Source organism: Geotrypetes seraphini, chromosome 2 (assembly GCF_902459505.1).
Source record: "Geotrypetes seraphini chromosome 2, aGeoSer1.1, whole genome shotgun sequence".
In the NCBI taxonomy this organism is placed as follows: Eukaryota; Metazoa; Chordata; class Amphibia; order Gymnophiona; family Dermophiidae; genus Geotrypetes; species Geotrypetes seraphini.
The window spans coordinates 416,400,695-416,421,628 of NC_047085.1; the positions used below are offsets into that span (position 1 = coordinate 416,400,695).

Genomic DNA, 20,934 nt, shown 5'->3' on the forward strand with positions numbered 1-20,934 from the left:
AAATAAGCAAATATTGATGCCTTTTTTAAATTATCTCTGCTAAAATTGATGAATTATCCAAGAGCCTTGCTATTCACTCTATGGTATTTTCTTGAGGATTGTATGTAATTTTACTTTAATTAGATGACTATTTTACTATGTATTTGTTTTTACTTTGTCGTCATTTTAACACTGTGTACGTAAACCGTTTAGTTTTAGACGGTATAAAAATTTTTTAAATAAATATAAGGAAAACATGAAATCACTTCAGGGATAGTTTTAGAGGAAGAGGTGGGTGTGTGAACAGGAGACAGAGAGGTAGCAAATTATTTTTTAAACAATTTTGTATTTTAGGGAGGAGAGTAATTTTCCCTAAATCATATCTTCCCAAAGGAGTTAATTTTGAGAAGCAGTTTGGGAACAGAAAGTTCAGGATCATTAGCACCAAACATGCTTGTCTGAAGGAGCTGAGGAAGGTTTAGTGATTTTTGGAAAAAGCGTGCCTTTGAGTATCTAGGAGCACCTGACCTGGAGCCTGTGGGAAAAGAACAAGTGGTGTCTACTCTGGAGGAGTCACACCGAGCATAAGATGAGGGACCTGCCTTGTACTGTGACAATAAAGGAAACAAAAGTCGTCAGAGGATTCAGAGAGGTATCTGTATCTTTTCATTTGAAGCACCTGCTCTTGTTTGTACTGCCTAGTTTGAACCTTAATTTTTCTACATGTATAGCCTGGAGCTTGGCACACCAGAACAGCTCCCCCCCCCCATTGAATTTGAGTTATAAAATTATCTTCAAAGGTTTCAAGAGCTGTAAATTGTAACTTTCTGATTAAATGCTGATTGGTGTGTCATGACTTGATCAACTTTTGGGACATCTCAGGTTTTTAGCTGTAGTTACAATAAAATAAGTTATTTATCGACCTGAATGAATTGATCTAAACCGGGCTGGAGGAGTGCAAAAAGAGGGACTTAGGGATTGACAAAAGTCATGATTTTATAACACAGCTGCTCCTACCTTGATGTCCTGATGACTGGATCCATATCTGGATGTTCTGATTAATGCTGCTAAAAATCTATTCATCAGCGATGAGTATTGTGTTGACCGATGCCAATGTTATTCAATGCTAGGCTCTGTCTGGGCTTTGGCACTGAATATCCCAATTTTTTTTTTTTAATTAGTTAACATATAGCTGGTTAAGTCAATATTCAGCCCCTCACCGCATAAGCCAAACCACTTAAAGATTGTACTGCTATTTATGTGGCCCAATTTAAGAGGTTTACTTATGTGGTGAAGAGTTGAATGTCAACACACAACCCAACTCTGTCCTTGGAATGCCTATGAGTTAGATACCGTATTTTCACACATATAATGTGCGCGTTATACACGATTTTACAAACTGAGCATAACCATGCACGTTATATGTGTGAGCACGTTATACAATTTTTTTTTTCATTGCGATCCGGCATCCCCCCTGCGAACCGGCATCCTCCCCCCCGCTCACGTCACCCCCCTCCCCCACGATCCTACATCCCCCCCAGCACCGCAAAGACATCGCTTACCCCGATTGGACACCAGCACCAGCACCATTGCACAGGATGTGCCAGTGCCAGTGCCCAAAGATCCTCCCTCGCCTGGGCTGGGCTGGCCAGTGCGAGGGAGATCCTCCCTCTTCCCTGTGCTGGGCTGGACTGGGCTTTGAGTATTTGCGCATGCTCAAAGCCTTCTGGTCTCGCTCTCTCCGAGATTCTTAGATTCAGAAAATGACCAGATAGCCACAAAAGGGGACTTATATACAACCTTTTAGTGGCTTTGGCATTTCAAAGTTGACAGCACTGGAGGATTAAGAGACTTGCCCAGGATCACAGGGAACAGCCCTGGGATTTGAACTCACAACCAGTGAGCCCCACCACAAACAAGTGACTTAATTAGTTGGTGGCCATGTTCAGCCAGTCAAATCATTTTGAACATCTGCTGGTGGATAGACTGCCATTGTATAATCTAGGCTAGGGCTGCCCAAGTCCGGTCCTCGAGATCTATGGCAGGCCAGGTTTTCAGGATATCCACAATGAATATGCATGAGAAAGATTTGCCTGCACTGCCTTCTTGGTATGCAAATATATCTCATGCATATTCATTGTGGATATCCTGAAAACCTGGCCTGCCAGTAGATCTCGAGGACTGGACTTGGGCAGCCTTGACCTAGGTAATACTAGGGCAGAGTTTCCACTTACCTGGTTAGCAACAATTTTCAATCCGTTAACTAGATAACTTCCTGGATAAAGTTAGGACAGCAAAAATGATCCCCAGTTTTACCTGGTCACTTATCTGGTTTTGGTCTGAAAATCACAGTATCCGGATAAGTGTGGGCTGCCAAATTTTATCCAGAAATTCAGATCCATATGTTATATATCAGGTGTAAATTAACTTTGAAGGATAACATTTAAATCTGATACTGATTGCTGCAGCAGAATACTGTCCCACAGATTTCTGGAACTTGAAGAACATTATTTTGCAAATGGCAGGCAGTAAAAAAAATGACTTGCAGAGGAACTGCCTAAGATTTGCTGTCTAAAAGAGGCAACATCTTGTTTAAATTTAGCCTTCCAAACTCTTCTGTTAATACCGAGATCCCCTTTTCAAATGAATAAGCAGACACGCACTGTGCACTGCCAAACGTTAAAGAATATTTACCATTACACAGAGGTCAGTGACTCAAATGCTGTCATAATACTGTGTACTTCGAGAAATCATTAAGCTGTCAGGGTGCTTCCTACGCTGAACACTGATTTCAAATAGCCCAAAGACGTTTATAAATTAAAATGAAATATTTTCAAAGGTAGCCTCCGGGCTGGTAAGAAATTAGATATACTTTGCTAATAATGAAACTATTTGCCTCATGAATTATTCATGATAAATGATTCGGGTAAGCTTCCCTAGTTCCCTAGGTTTACAGTTACATAAATACTGTAGATTAACTAAAAAGAAATATGCAACCACTTGTTGCTTTGGTCAGCTACAAAAGTATGTGGTTATCTTCTTACTAGGTGTAAGTCTGACACATGACAAATAGTGCCCCTCAGTGCTATAGGATTGGGTTACTTCCTTCTTTCCTTGTACCACATAGTTTTCAGGCTTAGGTCTTCCCTAGCTTACCTTTCTACCTTTACCTGGGTGGAAACTAAAGGAATGGGATGATTCATCATAGCTGTTTCATCGCAGGACCTTTCAGCACGGCTATGATGAGTCATTCCATTTTGGACCCGGTGCTGGTCCACATCGCGCTTGACCCTCCCCTGCACTGAGTGCTGGGAATCCCAGAAATCTGTAGATTGGGGGGTTTGATCATCAGCTTTAGTTCACTTCCCAGGAAGTTACTGGTCTGCACCGGGAAGGGGCAGGCCCGTCATTTGGAGGAAGGTGGGACTGCCGGCTGGCCGGAGGGAGAACTCGTCTGGCCGGCGATCTTTTAAGATTAGTGGGGGGAGGGTCTGGGCGGCAGGGTTTGGGTGCCTGGTCAGGGGAAGGGTATTCGGGGGGGGTGTCCGGCAGGAGGACTTGGGCTCCCTCCTGCTGTTGATCAGTGTGGGGGAGGGGGGAGAAAGGTTCTTTCCTCTTTCCGGCAGGAGGGCTTGGGCTCTCTCCTGCCAGTAATCGTGCGGGTGTTGGGGAGTGTTCTTCAGCAAGAAAGATTAGGCATCTCTTTCTGCCGCGATCTTTGTGGGGACGACGACAACGTGGACGACAGTTCCAGGATTCTGTAACCGGCATTGTTTATGACAGAAGCCGGTTAGAGAATCCTGCTTTTAGGTGAAGGACTGACCTCTCCTTTGCCTAAAAGGTCTTGTTTTGGGCGTTTAGGATTTGGGCGATTTTTTAGTTGGGAATGTGTGGTAAGGATAGACATAATGACAGTCTGGGCGATTACATTGCTGAACGTAGGGGTAGGACATTCTATAAAAAACCTCATTTTGGATGATTTTTTTTGAGAATGGACATTTCCCTGCTACCTACTTTCTGCGTCTAGGGACTTAGACCAAAAGAGGACTTAGACATTTCTTTTGATTATGCCCCTCCACACTTTTTAAAATAACTGCATCTGCAAGACATGTGTGGATAAGAATCAATAACACCTACAGAATGCGTGGCTTAAAATCAACAAAAAAATAGGGAGGGATGGAGGGAAGTGTGAGCCAAAAATCCAAGAATATCACTCCCAAACAAAAGCACCTTACAAGTCAAGAAAAGCCTCAGACAAACGGAGAGGTGTACCCACACTCTTCCACCCAAGCATCATAGGCAAAAAACTTTTGCACAAGCAGCAGTTAGGATCTGCGTACCAAGGGCAAATGTGAAAAGGCAGACAGAACTACAATCAATAAATGTATGAATGAGGAGATGGTGTAAGGAAGAGGGGTTCCACTTCATGAGGAACTGGACAATGTTTTGGGGCAAGGGCAAGCTCTTCAGGAGAGATGGACTACACCTGAGCGCGGAAACTAGACTTCTGGCAATCAACGTCAAGAGAGGACTAGAACAGGCTTTAAACTATGAAGAAGGGGAAAGCCGACAGTCGACCAAGTGTCATCATTTCAGGAAAAGGTATCCTGTGAAGATACTATGAGGGAAAAATGCTGGGAAGAAACAACGGGCAAAACACAGGAGCGGATTGAGCCAGAGGAGGAGGATAAGAGGATTGTAGCACAGGAGAAGAAAATAAAGATCGAGGCACAGGGAAAGGAAATGAAGACAAAAAATTACCAGGACTTAAATTGCATATATACTAATGCAAGGACCCTAAGGAACAAAATGGGGGAACTAGAAGTCATGGCCAAAATTGAGAACCTAAACATCATTTGGGTCCCCGAAACATGGTGGAATGAAGAAAACAAATGGGACTTAGCACTGCCGGGGTAAGAACTCTATCGCAAAGACAGGTCAGGGCAGAAAGGAGGAGGAATAGCTCTATACATAAAAGAAAGCATACACTCGACCAGAGTGGACACAACAGCGACGACCAACAAATTGGAATTGCTATGGGTTAAAATACCGGGAAGGAAAGGGACCGAGATAAAGATGGGCCTGTAGTATCGTCCACCTGGGCAAAACAAAACTACTGATGAAGAAATGGAAGCCGAGATGAAACGGGAATACAAAAATGGTAACACGATCATTATGGGAGACTTCTCGGACTGAAGGAAGGTCACGAGTGGTGTTCTGCAGGGGTTGGTGCTTGGACCGCTGTTATTCAATGTATTTATAAATGATCTAGAAACGGGGACGAAGAGTGAAGTAATAAAATTCACAGATGACACTAAGCTATTTAATGGGGTTAGGACTAAAGAGGACTGTGAAGATTTACAAAGGGACCTTAACAAACTAGGGGAGTGGGTGACGAGATGGCAGATGAAGTTCAATGTAGAGAAATGTAAAGTCTTACACGTAGGAAACAGAAACCCGAGGTACAGCTACGCGATGGGAGGGCTGTTATTGAGTGAGAGTTCCCAAGAAAGGGACTTGGGGGTAACAGTGAACATGACAATGAAGCCGTCAGCACAGTGCGCAGCGGCTGCTAAGAAAGTGAATAGAATGCTAGGAATAATCAAGAAGGGTATTACAAGCAGAACGAAAGAAGTTATCCTGCCGTTGTATCGGGCGATGGTGCGCCCACATCTGGGTACTGCGTCCAATATTGGTCGCCGTACTAAAGAAGGATATGGCGATACTCGAGAGGGTTCAGAAGAGAGCGACACATTTGGTAAAAGGTATGGAAAACCTTTCATACGCTGAAAGATTAGAGAGACTGGGGTTTTTTTCACTGGAGAAGCGGAGACATAGAGGGGATATGATAGAGACTTACAAGATTACGAAGGGCATAGAGAAAGTGGACAGGGACAGATTCTTCAAACTTTCGACAACTACAAGAACGAGAGGGCATTCAGAAAAATTAAAAGGGGACAGATTCAGAACCAATGCTAGGAAGTTCTTCTTCACCCAGCGGGTGGTGGACACCTGGAACGCGCTTCCAGAGGGAGTGATAGGACAGGTTACGATATTGGAGTTCAAGAAGGGATTGGACAATTTTCTGAAGGAAAAGGGGATAGAAGGGTATAGATAGAGGGCTACTATACAGGTCCTGGACCTGATGGGCCGCCACGTGAGCGGACTGCTGGGCATGATGGACCTCAGGTCTGACCCAGCAGAGGCACGGCTTATGTTCTTATGATAGCCTGGATCTGTCGCTAAGGCCCTGAAGCAGTGGTTACCAGCTTGGCCATCGGGATGTCTAACTTTATACCCCATTTTCGATCAGAAAAACATCCAAGTTGAAAACGTCCTAATCCTGACCATAGCATAGTAATGGACTGACCACATAGACTTCCCAACAGATCAATGGGATACCTTATGAGGGCACTGCTGTGAACTTCACATAAAGATTGTCAGCTTTATATCTCACCATAATCCCTTTATAATTTATGAGCCATCTCCCCTGCCGCAATCCTCATCCCCGAGGTGCAGGGGGGTGGGTGATCGCCATCGTGGCAAGAGAGATTGACCATCTCTCCTGCCACAATCCACACCACGATCAGATCTGGCAGGAGGGAGCCCAACCCCTCCTACTCCACCACGTGACTCAATCCAGGCAGGAGGGAGCCCAACCCCTCCTGCCCCGATGACCCCCTACCCTCCACTCCACTAAGATACGGGCAGGAGGGATCCCAGGCCCTCCTGCCCCGACGCTGCCCCCCCAACACCATCCCCCGAACTCACAATCAGCCTGCTGACCCCCAACATCCCCCCGCCAATCCTGTGACACCACCCTCCCACCCCCGACACCCCCCTATACCTTAACAAAGTTGGCCAGCCGGACGGGTCCCAAGCCCATTTGTCCGGCAGGCACGACATCCTCAGAATGGTGGGCCTTAGGGCCTGATTGGCCCAGGCACCTCAAGCCCTACCCACAGGAAGGGCCTTAGGCGCTTGGGCCAACCAGAATTGGCCCAGTTGCCTTAGGCCCCTCCTGTAGGTGGAGCCTTAGGCACTTCGGGGATGAGGATCATGACAGGGGAGATGGCTCATCTCCCCTGCCGCAATGCTCACCCTGATGTGCCGCCATTCGGGAAGGGGGCGATCGCCATCCCAGCAGGGGAGATGAGCCATCTCTCCTGCTGTGATCATTGCTGGGGGAGGGTGTAGGCAGGTTGCCGAGGCCGCTGAGCTCATCGCGGCAGCAGCGATCAGCTCAGTGGCCCCTTTTTTCGGCACTTATACCTGTTTTGACTTGGTCTAAGTCAAAACGTATAAGTGCCGACTAGGCAACCTGTCAAAAGGTTTGGTTATACCTGCTGTACGCCTAGGTGTAGGTCGGCCTATCTCCCGCCCACCTTCCGCCCTTTCCCCTCCTCTAAAAACGCCTCTTTTCACTCTATGCATTTAGAGGTAGGGGAAAGGCCTAAGCTGGTTTTAGATACGTTTAAAACCAGCTTTGGTTATGGGTACTTGGACGATCAGGGTTTTTGATCGTCCAAATACCCATTTAGGCTACTTTGTAGACTTTTTTTTTTTTTATGAGCCTCATAAGTTCTATCCAGGATGTCTTGCAAAATGTTTGATTATTGCTGCAAGACGTCCATGTCTAACCTGCCCTTAAGACCACCCAAAGCCCGCCCATAACATGCCTCCACCACGCCCATTTCATGCTCTGGATGTACAGAGGCTAGAACACCTTGCTAGACGTAAAGAAAAACAGCTTCGATTATCGGCACTTGGACATTCTGGTGATTAGGACGTCCAAGTGCCAATTTAGGATGTTTTTTTGATGTCTATGTTTTTTTTATTATGAGCCTGTATGTGAGGAAAGCTGGCATCTTCAAGAAATGTGAAAATGCTCCTGTTTGTTCCTCAGTGAAGAGGCACACATATATTCCTTGTAAATAATTTTCTCTGTAAGTAATTTTTTCTATTCACGCTTGTGCTGAAATAGAAAGTTTTCACTTTGCTAAGAAACTTCACTTTGCTAAGCAAGAACAAGGTCATTTTTCTCTTTGTGTTCTGAGCTCTGTGTTTTACATCCTGTTCTGAAGCTAGCTACTTGTGCCAAAGTCATTCCTCCTCATTTCCTGAACCCCCCACAGCCCGTGTTCTAGATGAGCGATCCTGCTTCTCCTGTAGATAAGAAACATTGTCCTAAGAATGAAATATTAGCTCAAACCTTAGACAAAAAGACAGTATTATGAAACTTCCCACCAGAGCCCTCCTTATGCTTGCTACTTCTTTTTAGTTGCTTTTATGTATCCTGTTACCAAATATGGTCTTTCCTACAGTCATATGCTGAAAAAACTGACCCATATATAATGCTATAAAAATGGATGAAAAACTCATAATAAATGGACAATTTCTTTGGGACAAACCTGAGCCTGAGCGTCCTTTCTTCCTAAAGAGACTGTCCCCAGATGCATCTGACTTACAAACGATAGAGAGTGTGAGGCAGTATTGGGACCAGAACCTTTTCACTCAGTGATAGCAATTCTATTTTAACCTCATGTATTCACTAGATAGAAAACACACAAAACCAATTAAATAATAAAATAAGAGATCTGTTTCCCCACTGGGGCCTACCTGACAGTGAAATACATATTCTGGAGTGGTTTTCTTAAATTTCATATTCCAAACTAAGGCTACCCCGTCAGGTTCATGGGGAGCATCTTCATTATTGTTGTATGAGGCGACCATCAGCTCGGGGTACTGCGTGAAGAGAGCACAGGATTAAGTTACTAAGACTGCACCACAGAAGATTCTAGTTTGCTTTCAGGTGAACATGGACACTCTTGCACAAAAATATCTCCTTTTCCGTTGAAAATTTCAGTCATTTTATATTATTGAAAGGAATGCATTGTATGTTGTGGTTCTTTTACAGTATAAATATGAGACTGGGCAAATCACAGTGCATAATGACAAAGAGGGCTTTATATTTAACTCTTAACTTTATATTTTTAAGCTTTATTCTCCCTAAGTGAACAATTGTGCCACTGGGAGACTAATATGTAGTCTACAATGTTCAAAACATACATATTAAAATGATTATGACAGATTTTTTATTTTTCTAATGCTTCTGTACTCAAGAAGGATGTCTCAGTGTCTTTCATTTTTCTACATATGGAACTTTCTATCATATCAAGGGCTTTGTGATTTTGTACCTAAACTCCTAAGATCTTAAAAGTTCATCTATTCTTAGGTGAATCTCTAAATAAACCAATGACGCCGCATTAGGGTTTTTTTTATCGCCGGCAGTGTTGGAGCTTTAACAACTAATGCGGTTTCATAAAAGTATGTGGGGGGGGGGGTGTTAGAACGAACGTAGTTAATAAAGCCTAATGAATAAATATTTAAATAAATAAATAGATAAATCTTTGCTTGAGATAAAGTTGATTTCACCCAACATAGGGCATAGAGGAGCATAATCTACAAGGAATGGCACAAATTTGGCTGCATTACTGGGCAGACTGGATAAACCATAAAAGTCTTTTTTCCGCCCTCAATTACTTAATTACATATGAAATAAATCAAATATGAACATTAAAGCTAACATAATTACATCAAAGCAATAAAACATACATATAAACAGGGCAGGATTAACCAATAGGCCAAGTAGGCACGTGCCTAGGGCCCAAAATGGTCAGGGGGCCCGATGAAGGAGGGCATCAACATTGCTTTTTCCCCTGATCGGCAATGTGAGCCCCACCCCAATCGGCAGTGCGGGCCCCCCCATCGACGGAAAGTAAGACAAGCAAGCAACGCGGGTAAAAAAGGCAACGGGAACTGTAATTGTGCAAGCGGTGCTGCTTGCCCAAAGCTTCCCTCTGACGCAGCTTCCTGTTTCCACCTGGGTGCATGGTGGGGTGGGGCGGGGCAGGGGGGCCCAGTGTACTTGGGTGCCTAGGGGCCCTTGATGAATTAATCCTGCCCTGCATATAAACAATGAAACATGTAATGAATAGACTATATTAAAAGCTTCCCTCATGACAGTCTGAGCATCAGCCTCAAGATGCAATGTATCTATTAATACGAGGAGGTGTTGAAAAGTTCTCAGCCCAACCAACCAACTTTCTAAATTCTTAGTGTTATTTTGCCACTGTAGCTGAAAAGGCTGTCATCTTATTTTGTTAAGTTCCAATTTGCAGAAACAAAATTCTATATTTTGACTTTGATTGAACCATATCCATGTCATTCTCTTCTTGGCTAGGCTGAGAACTTTTTAGCACCCTCTCATAAGTTCTACAGTTCTGATGCTGCAACAGAAAATGTGCACAATGCCCTTTACAGAATAGTGCTTTGGTGTGCTATTTATTGAATCCGGCCTTTATGTCCATGATAAAGGACATATAGATATCACTGTTTTGATAAGTTAAGGACTTCAATACAGCAGAAAAATCAACAATGGAGCATAGCCATGCAGTTACTTCATTAAAATTTTACACTTCTTTACCTGCTTGTGCTCTTAAACACACAAGGTTTTAAGCAGAAAATGATGATTATTCACAAAACAGATCAAAACATTCCATTCATATTCCCCCTTTCATGGCATGAAGAATCCCACTTGTAATTAACTTTAGATTCAAAGTATTTTGATAATAGTATTTTTTCTAACTGTTATAATCAATGATAATTTAGGCATAGCTAACATGCCCGAGAAAAGACATGCTAAGTTCCGAAAGACAAAACAAAAATAGAATAATGGAGTTGAAAAATGTTATTATAATTTTCAGTGCAAATTCCCATTTCTTCATGGAAAAACAAAATAAAAAAGAAGAAAATTGTTCAGGTTGGCATTGGCCAAAAGCAGTGTGAGTACCTTATTGCGTTCAGTTCTGGTCTCCTTATCTCAAGAAAAATATAGTAGCACTAGAAAAGATTCAAAGAAGAGCAACCAAGATGATAAAGGGGATGGAACTCCTCTCATATGAGGAAAGACTAGAAAGGTTAGGGCTCTTCAGCTTGAAAAAGAGATGGCTGAGGGGAGATATGATTGAAGTCTACAAAATCCTAAATGGAGTAGAACGGGTACAAGTGGATTGATTTTTCACACCATGAAAAATTACAAAGACTAGGGGACAGTTGATGAAGTTACAGGGAAATACTTTTAAAACCAATGGGAGGACATTTTTTTTTCACTCAGAGAATAGTTAAGCTTTGAAACGCATTGCCAGAGGATGTGGTATGAGCAGATAGCGTAGCTGGTTTTAAGAAAGGTTTGGACAATTCTCTGGAGGAAAAGTCCATAGTCTGTTATTGAGAAAGACATGGGGGAAGGCACTGCTTGCCCTGGATCATGGAATGTTGCTACTCCTTGGGTTTTGTCCAGGTACAAGGGACCTGGATTGGCCACCGTGAGAACAGGCTACTGGGCTTGATGGATCATTGGTCTGACCCAGTAAGACTAATCTTATGTTCTTGGAGTCAAAATCCTTGTTAAGTACTGTAAGTTTTTGTCATATGCTTTTTGCCCCTGTTGAAGCTTTTTCCTTTCAAATATTTCAAGAAATTAACCCCCCACCTTTTACAAAGATGTGGTAGCAGCTGCTGAGCGGCAAACACTACAATACTCACTGGCGTCAGAGCGATTACCATGGCCCGCTGCAGGAATCGCCCTTGTAAAAGGGGGCCTAAATGGGGAACATAACAACATGTCATTTTACTGTTATCCCCAGATATTAATAAGTAGGTCTCAATGAATAAAAGGAGAACCTGTGCTAAAATAACAGGAGCCAGTGGTAAAATACCTCATTTTAACAGTAGCCCTCATTGATAAATGTGCCCCCAAGTCATTTTTGAAGTTTAGAGGGCATTTTCAAAAGGATATCCAAGTCAGAATAGGGATGTCCAAGTTACTGCTCCCTCTAATCCAGTGGTCTCAAATTCGCGGCCCGCCAGATACTATTTTGAGGCCCTCGGTATGTTTATCATAATCACAAAAGTAAAATAAAACAGTTTCTTGATCATATGTCTCTTTAGCTATAAATCGCAATATTATTATTAAGACTTAGCCAAAAGGAAAGATTTATAAACTATAAAGAGTTTTACCTCATGCAAAATTGTCATTTCTTTAATAAGACATTAACTAGTTTTTCTGAGGCCCTCCAAGTACCTACAAATCCAAAATATGGCCCTGCAAAGGGTTTGAGTTGGAGACCACTGCTCTAAGCTGAGCGGAGGACCATCACCTAAAGTCCTGCCAATGGGTGGTGCTGTTTCACAATCACATTTTCAATAGTGAGTGGAAGTCAAGCTCTTCAGCACTACAGGGAATCCTGCCTATCGTTAGTGAGTGAATGCACAATATGCTGGCAGCAATGTAGTTGTAGAACACCCACTCAGCTTAGAGGGAACAGTCATCCAAGTAGCCCATTAGGCTGATCTTCAGACCTGCTTCTGCCCCTGTTAAGAATGCCTCTAATACCTGAAGCTGTCGTAGAGCTTAGTATCCCCTTCCAGTTTCATTTTCAGGGGAGAAGAAGGGAGACAGTAAACACTGGGGGATTAAGGAGATATGCCCCAATCCCTCCACTGGATAGCTTGTTCTCTCTTTTCCAAAAATACTAGAACTAGGGGACATGCAATGAAGCTACTAAGTAGTAGATTTTAAACAAAATGAAGAAAATATTTCTTCACGCAACTTGTAATTAAACTCTGGAATTCATTGATGGAGAATGTGTTGAAATCAATTAGCTTAGTGGGGTTTTAAAAAGGTTTGGATAATTTCCTAAAAGGGAAGTCCATAGGCTATTATTGAGATGGTTTGGGGAAATCCACTGCTTATTCTTAGGAGAAACAGCATGGAATCTGTTTTACTACTTGGGATCTAGCTAGGTACTTGGGACCTGGGTTGGTCACTGTTGGAAACAGGATACTGGGTTTGATGGACCTTTGGTCTGTCCCAGTATGGAAACTCTAATGTTCTTATATGATAAACTACCTTTCTCTGGTTATAATCAAAGTGGTTTAATATTATATGCAGGTAGTCATTTTGTAACTGGGGCAATGGAGAGTTGGGTAGTTTGCCCAGGGTCACAGGGAGCCATGGTGGGAAGTGAACCCAGTTATCAGGCCTCTGTGCTGACTGTTGGGCTGTTCTTCTACTCTTCTCTCCCCAACTCCATTTAGGCTATGTGTACATACAGTACAGTATATTTACCCTCAAATAAGGGAGGCAAGTTCATAAAATATCCTCTGTGCCAAAACACTGCTTTATCCATTGAAATGCTTTCCAGTTACTCTACCTGGGGGTAATTTTATGAAGGATTTTCCATATGTAAAGCAACTTTTTCAAGTGGAGAATGACTATTGTAAATATGAGTGACCAATTACTTATATGTGGTCCTCATGTGGACATTCTTGGGAGGCCTTGGGCATATATAGGACAGAGTTGCACTTTACAAAATATATTCAGTATATATTTGCATAGAACATATACATATTGTTATGTCTGCCTCAGAATACGTACAAATTGCAAGTCATGTCAATCCCTCTGGGAAAGCCGATCAATGTCACCTTGATCCAATATACACTACAGTATGCTCCAACAACAAATGTGGAAGATGAGGATGTAAAATTGTTCAATTAACAACTTCACAATGAAATAGATCAAATGCCAAAAGAAGATCTACTAATTATTATGGGGGACTTCAATGCAAAAGTAGGAAGTACACCTGAAGATGTAGTGGTTGGAAAGCACGGCATAGGAGAAAGAAATGAAGCTTGTGATAACTTAGTACAGTTTTGCAATATGAAACAACTGTCATTCATGATTATGCATTTCCAACACAACAAACATCACCAGTATACATGGACCTCTCCAAATGGCATGTATTGAAATCAAATTGACTACATCTGCATAGGACAGAGATGAAAATCTCAAGTTTTGACTGCAAGGTCTAATCCAGGAGCTGATCATGGAAGCGAGCATGAGCTTTTGACATACAAGATCAAAGTAAAGTTTCTTAAATAGAAGTTCATTAGAGACCTCCCAAAATATGACGTTGAAAATATTCCATCAGACTATTTGATAAAACTAGACAACTGATTTGCCTGTCTTGATACAGGAGATACAGAGCCTAAAGAGTTATGGAATGACATCAAAACTGTAATTAGTGATGAAGCAAACCTCCCCTCCCCCTACAAAAAAAAAAACACTCCAGAAGAGAAAGAAAGTCAAGAAATTGCCTTGGATCTCAAAAGAAACCAGAAAAGTAGCAGAACAAAGAAGACAAGCAAAACTTTCTGGTGATAGCATAAAAGTATTACAAATGAACCGTTTCAATGTCATGTTTGGCAAGACAAAGAATGATATTTAAAGGATATTTGTCAGAAAATTGAATCAGAACTTGTAAACGGAAAAACCAGATTAGCGTATCAGGAGGTTAAGAAATTGTGGCAAAACTTCTAGCCTCAATTGGGGATGTTTAAAGACACCAATGGAATGATATTAAATGATCCAGAAAGCATTAAAAAGAGTAGGAAAGAATATATGGAAAATCTATACAAAAAAGGCAATGAGTATAACATTGGGGAAATTGAACTGGAAATTGATGCCAAAGAAGAACCAGATATTTTAAAAGAAGTAGTCGTAGCAGTAATTAAAGCTTTATTGAAAAACCAGTCACCTGGTATTGACGGTATACCAAGTGAATTATTCAAAGGCTCAGAAGGTACTATCATGAACCTCATGTGACTGTCAACAGATATGGAAGGAAAAAAACCATGGTCAACCGATTGGAGAAGATCAGTGTTCATACCTATACCAAAGAAAGGTGATGCCAAGGACTGTAACAACTTCAGAAGAATTGCATTAATTCCACATGCCGCAAAATATTTTTGAAAATAATACAGTGAAGGCTACAACCATACATATCAAGCATACAAGAAAATAACAACATTGGTGAAACATATTTTACAAGAAATATTACAAATAGAAAGAAACTAATTCTAAAATCCACTTTAAGGAGAGGTTTGCGAGGATAAACTAAAACTAAATAATTCCTGATAGAAATCCTGTCAGCATCCTAACTATAAACATTGAGATCCATTTTCTGTTTTAATTATCCTTTTTTTCATGTTCCTAAATAAATTTCTCCAAATGGGAATGATCAAAAAATATAAATTGTTGACCTTGATAATGTAAAATACTTCTTCTGGGAAAATATAGGAAAAAAAATTGCTTCAATAGCCAAAACCTTGGATTTCAGGGCCAAGAACTGTTTCCTACATTCCTGAGTGGCTCTCGTTACCTCTGGAAAAATTTGAATTAGCTGCCCGCAAAAACAACTTTTTTTTAATGTTTAAAGTAATTCTTTAAAACTAGCAATTTATCTCCTTCTGACAAGACAGTTACCATCAAAGTCGAACAAGTGGAAATTATATCTTGAGTGTTGTCTAAGCAGGTAATGAATTCCCCAGCTGCTAATGCTTGGGCTACATCCACCGCTCCTCTAGTTGACATTGCCAGTGATGATGGCAGGTACATAACCTACTGAAATACAATTGACTCGGATATTTCTAGTTTTAAAATGTCCCTAAAATATTTTCTAAGCAATATTTCAGCTGAAAGTAAAGATGAACAAGGGAAAACATAGATTATTAACACGGAAACGATTTTCCAACTTTTCTAATTTATGGTGCAAAATCAGATTATCTTTCACAGCTGAGGTACTAACTAATTGAAGTACTTTCACTTAATTTTGCATCCCCTCACTAGCAGATTTAATTTTTGTAACATCATCTTGTAATACAGAGATAGAAGACACAACTTGACTAGAAAAAGTACATAATTGTGCTACTTTCCGTTTAAGCAAATTCTCTGTCTGGGTGACAACTCGCCAAATATCTTTTAAAGAAATATCACCCCCAGGAATATCTTGAGTAGAAACCATCTCAACTGTATCAAAACTGACTGTTTGCAATTTAGCTGTTATCAGTCCCTTAAGATGCTACAATGGGAATCTGCACTATTTCAGGTTTGTCTTGCAACCCATTAGGTACGGACTCCATCTGAATATTTACATCTGCAGGCAGGGATGGAGTTCTAGTGTCAGGACTCAGAGATAACCCATCTGAAGAGAGAGAGGGCAAAAAATTACTTACTGTTTGAGTAATTCCAGTCAAATGTTTGTCCATAGGACCTTTAATCACTGGTGTAGATGCAGCAAGTTTTTTTTTCATATATCCCCTTTGTTTTCCCATAACCCACTCATTATATAGCACAGCTGGCTAATATACCTCACTCTATGACATAGCTGGGCCATGTACCAGGTGATGGGAGTGAAATCTATAAACACTGAAGAAAGAGATGGAAGGCTCTTTCCTCAATTCCAACACTCTCCAGAATCTCCCGTCCTCAAACTCTCTCACCTCACTCTGAAACAGAGCTTGCTGATATACCGGGAGAGATGGGTGGAGTCTGTAAACACTGTAAGCAGAGATGGAAGGCTCTTTTTTCAATTCCAACACTCTCCAGAAACTCCTGTCCTCAAACTCCCTCCAACTTTAATTTTCTTAATTGGCTTAATTGGCGCTGATAATTGAAAGTGCCATTAAAAAAAAAAAATTTTAACTTGATTAAAAAATGAATTAGTTATAGGCACCTAATTCGGTAGGCACCTACCATTTCAAGTGTCTACACTAACATGCCTACCAGCAAGTAGGCATGGTTAGGGGTGGATTTGGGGCATGGTTTGACTTAGGCACACTCATTTAGGCAAGAAAAACCTGGTCTAAATGGCAGGATTCAATGCCTACCGGTGCCTAAGACCGTATAGGCACTACTAGGTGTGATTCTACTGTATAAACGGCGCCTAGTGGATGATTGACAGCTGTGCCTAATGGCACCTTTTATAGAATCCATGTTATATAATGATTATGGGAGACAGATTTGGAGCAGATAGTACATAAATTAACCTAAATGAATAGTCATGATTTTGTGACTATTCCTAGTGACTTCACAACATGGCAGGCTTAATTTGCAAACCTAGAAACTAAGGCCCGGATTCTGCAAAGTGCATCCTGATTTTAGGCAGCTGTAGGCATCCTACAGCTGTCTAATCAGCCAATTGTTTAAAAAAAAAAAAAAATGCTCCCCAGGCAGGCCGCCTATATTGAAGGTGCCTCCTGGAGCCTAGGGAGGCCTGCAAGACCCCCTAAGCTCGCCTAAGGCTAGGCGGTAGCTTTAGGTGAACCTAGGTGGCCCTATGCTTCTCCCTAGTAGAGTGGGAGACACTTACAATATAGGCCAGCAAGGCCTACATTATAAGTAGACCTGGCCGCTATACTTATTGCGTCACGGGATCTCCCTGCCACGATTACTATAGCGGCTGCAGCCGCCTGTCCTCTCCCCGACGATCATTGGCAGGAAGGATCCCAACCCCTCCTGCCGGAGGATGCCCTCCCCACAGAACCCCCTCCACTAACCTCCGCCCCCACTAACCTTTAATCGTTGGCCGACTGGACGGGTCTTGCTACCGGCTGGCTGGCAGGCCCACCTCATCGAAATGAGGTGGGTCCGCCCCTTTCCGGCCCATCCCTGATAACCTTAAGGCTTGATTGACCCAGGCTCCTAGAGCCTGGGCCAATCAGGCCTTAGGCTTATTGGGTCCGCCCATCCTCGCCCATCTCCGATAAGCCTAAGGCCTGATTGGCTCAGGCTCTTGAAGCCTGGGTCAATCAAGCCTTAAGGTTAAAAGAGATGGGCCAGAAAGGGGCGAGCCTGCCTCATTTCGATGAGATGGGCCTGCAGGACAAACGCTTGCAAGACCCATCCGGCCGGCCAACAATTAAAGGTTAGGGGGGGAGGAACTTAGGGAGATCCGCAGAAGGGGGGGTCTGCAGGGGGTTGTTAGTAGAGAATGACACGGGGAAAAAATCTGTCCCCGTCACCGCCCCGTCCCCGGCCCACCATCCTCTGCACCGCCCCGTCACCGCCATTCCATTCACCGCCCCGTCACCGTCACTGCCATCCCTTTCACCGCCCCGTCACCGCCACTGCCATCCCATTCACCGCCCCGTCACCGTCCCCGCAGCATCCATATAAGCCTTAGTACTCTAATATTTAGCGTATTCCATTCTTATAAATCAAAGTTCCTGCTGCTGAACTAGAGAAAGAGATGTTCAGCTGGCAGGGCTTTGTTTATAAATTTTTATTAACACAACTAATATACCACCATAATGTTTCCGACAGAGGACAAGTATGCAATAAATGCATTTTGCTGTTTCAATGCCAGTGCTCAGCAGAACAACAGACAGCAATATGGACATTCACCTTATGTAGTACTTTTTTAATATATAAAAATAGGCAAAATTAGTTGCTGTTTTATCATTATATTTTCTTGCCATTATAGTATTCTTCATTGATCATTTTTCTTTTTAAATTCAAAACAAATTCAACCTATCTTGTGTCCCAGCATGAATTCATGTTTCACTCAATTGGCTGTTTCAAGGGAATTAACCCTCCAACTTCCATTTGCAAAAATACCCAATGTTGTTCCTTCTATGAGCAATATTTAAATTATGAGGAACAACATTGGGTATTTTTGCTGAATTGTGTGACACCATTTGGGCTGAACATGAAGATTGAAAATGCCTGGTTAGCCCTGGACAGATGATTTGAACAGCCAGGAGCCTGTCCTGGCCATTTAAATCATTTTGAATATCTAGTCCAATGATAACAGAATTAGGGTGATTATAGAAACATAGAACTTTGTTGATCACTAAAAACAGTGGAGACTAAGGGTCTATCAAGCTCAGCATCCTGTCTTTGACACTGGCCAGTCTTGATCTTTGGAACTGCCCATTGTGTCAGAAGCAATAGGGATTAAGTGACTTGCCCAGGGTCACAAGGAGTGTAGTGTAGCTCTAACCACTGGATTTAGAAGTTGGCTTCTTTTGGGATCTTTAACTCATCATCGCTAGGACTCGAATCTGAGTCCGTGGCACCTAACATAGAATGGAATTAGTATGGCAAAGTAATGAAGAATGGTCCAGCAGCCCCCACCCTCCCTCCACCTCACCTTATATTCGTTCCGAGTTTGCCGGCTTCCTTTTTCCCTAGCCGCACGTGTTCAAAAATCCGTGCACGCGCGGCTGCACGAGTCAATCAAACTTCTCCTCTCCTGCAACTTCCTGTTTCCGGTTGCGTCAGAGGAGAAGATTGATTGACTCGCGCAGCCGCGCGTGCACGGATTTTTGAACACGTGCGGCTCGGAAAAAAGGAAGCCGGAAAACTCAAAATTTAAGGTGAGGTGGAGGGAGGGAGCTGGCTAAATGCTACGGGCGGGCGGGCGGTGGCTGCGGGGACCGCGCGATCCTTGATACCTCACTGCGGAGACAAGACCATTCACCGCCCCGCGGGCGGTGAATGGCCTTGTCCCCGTCGCCGCAGCGACTGCTAGTTTTCTTCCCCGTTTTCGGCGGGTGACCCGCGGCTAAAATGCGGTGGCCGCGGGTAAACCGCCACCGTGTCATTCTCTAGTGGTTAGCACGGGGCAGTCCGGAGGGGGGGCATCCTCCAGCAGGAGTGGTTGGGCACCCTCCTGCCGGTGATCGTGCAAGTGGGCAGCCTTCCGGCAGGAGTGGATGAGCAACCTCCTGCCATCGATCAGGGGTAGCAGGAGGAGTTGGACACCCTCCTGCTGGTGATCTGGGGGGGGGGGGGGGGTCAGGCTGCCGTGGCTGCTATACCTATCGCAGCTCGGAGATCCCTTGCCGTGATAAATTTAACATCCACGTCTACTCTAACCTGGTTCTGTAACTGGCATCTTATCATGGATGTTGTTTACAGTATCGGGGTTAGTGTAGGCCCGATTCTGTAGAGGACGCCCCTCCCAGGCCTAAGAGTTCAATCTACCAAATAAAACTTCAACTTAAAAAAATCACACTATGACTCAAGATCATATGCTGTTTTATTGCCCTGTGGTCCAAGAATTCTGGAAAAATATGTGGTCTAAACTCTGTCATATATTCTTATTTAATTTTTTTTAGCTTGTGCTCTCAAAGGAGCTCAGAATGGGTCACAAATGAGGTACTCAAGCATTTTCCTTATTTGACCCAGCAGGCTCACAATCTATCTAATATACTTGGGGCAGTGGAAGATTAAGTGACTTGTCCAGGGTTACATGAAGCAGCACAGGGTTTGAACCCATAAACTCAGGATACTGAGACTGTAGCGCTAACCACTGTGTCACACTATCCTCACTCAATTCCCTTTATAAAAATTAAATATCATGTTTGACAGGAACACAGATGTTCTTCCTCTTTTGGGGAAAGATTGGAGTTCAAACAGGATAGTGATAGGTGTTACCATTCAAGATATACTGAAGAATTGGAAATGAATGTAAAACTTGAATGTACATTTCTGACAGAACTCAGATATGAGACTATTCTGGAGAGAGGTCTGGCGGATTTAGGAAATTTATAGATATATGGCCCATCTCGAGAGTATTTGAATGACTCTTTTACTAAGGTGCGCTAATCGATTTAGCGCATGCTAAACGCTAACATGTGCATGTTAGTCTATGGATGCATAGCATGCGCTAATCGGTTAGCGCACCCTAGTAAAAGAGGGGGGGGGGGTAAGTAGGTTCGTTTTGTTAATACATTTATATGTATTTCTTTTGACAAGGGGGAGGAGTCATCACTATCTGGCATTGTTTTGGCATATTTTTTCCCAGTGTCTGTTATTATAAAAATTCTGTTCCAAATTTTCAATAAAAATATTTGGACTTAAAAAAATAAACCCATTAGGAGAAGCATCAACCAGGCCCATAATACACTTAAATACGGTAGTATGTTTTACCAACGGTTATCACTCTTCAGCAGTCTGCATGAAACCGAACTTTAGCAGCCAAGAAGTAGCAACAGTAGCATGACTAACAACAAACCACTTGTCATTTATTCTCATGAAGTTTACAG

At 42.7% G+C, this 20,934-nt stretch overlaps 1 protein-coding gene across 4 annotated transcripts in view; it reads right to left on the reverse strand.

Moving 5' to 3' along the window:
* DYNC1I1 (dynein cytoplasmic 1 intermediate chain 1) overlaps nucleotides 1-20,934 on the reverse strand; it is a 587,025-nt gene that overhangs the window by 276,930 nt on the left and 289,161 nt on the right. For all 4 annotated transcript variants that reach the window (XM_033931086.1, XM_033931087.1, XM_033931085.1 and 1 more), the window contains one exon: nucleotides 8,599-8,724. In XM_033931086.1, coding sequence (XP_033786977.1) covers nucleotides 8,599-8,724 — 126 coding nt within the window. The remainder of the gene's footprint in view (nucleotides 1-8,598; nucleotides 8,725-20,934) is intronic.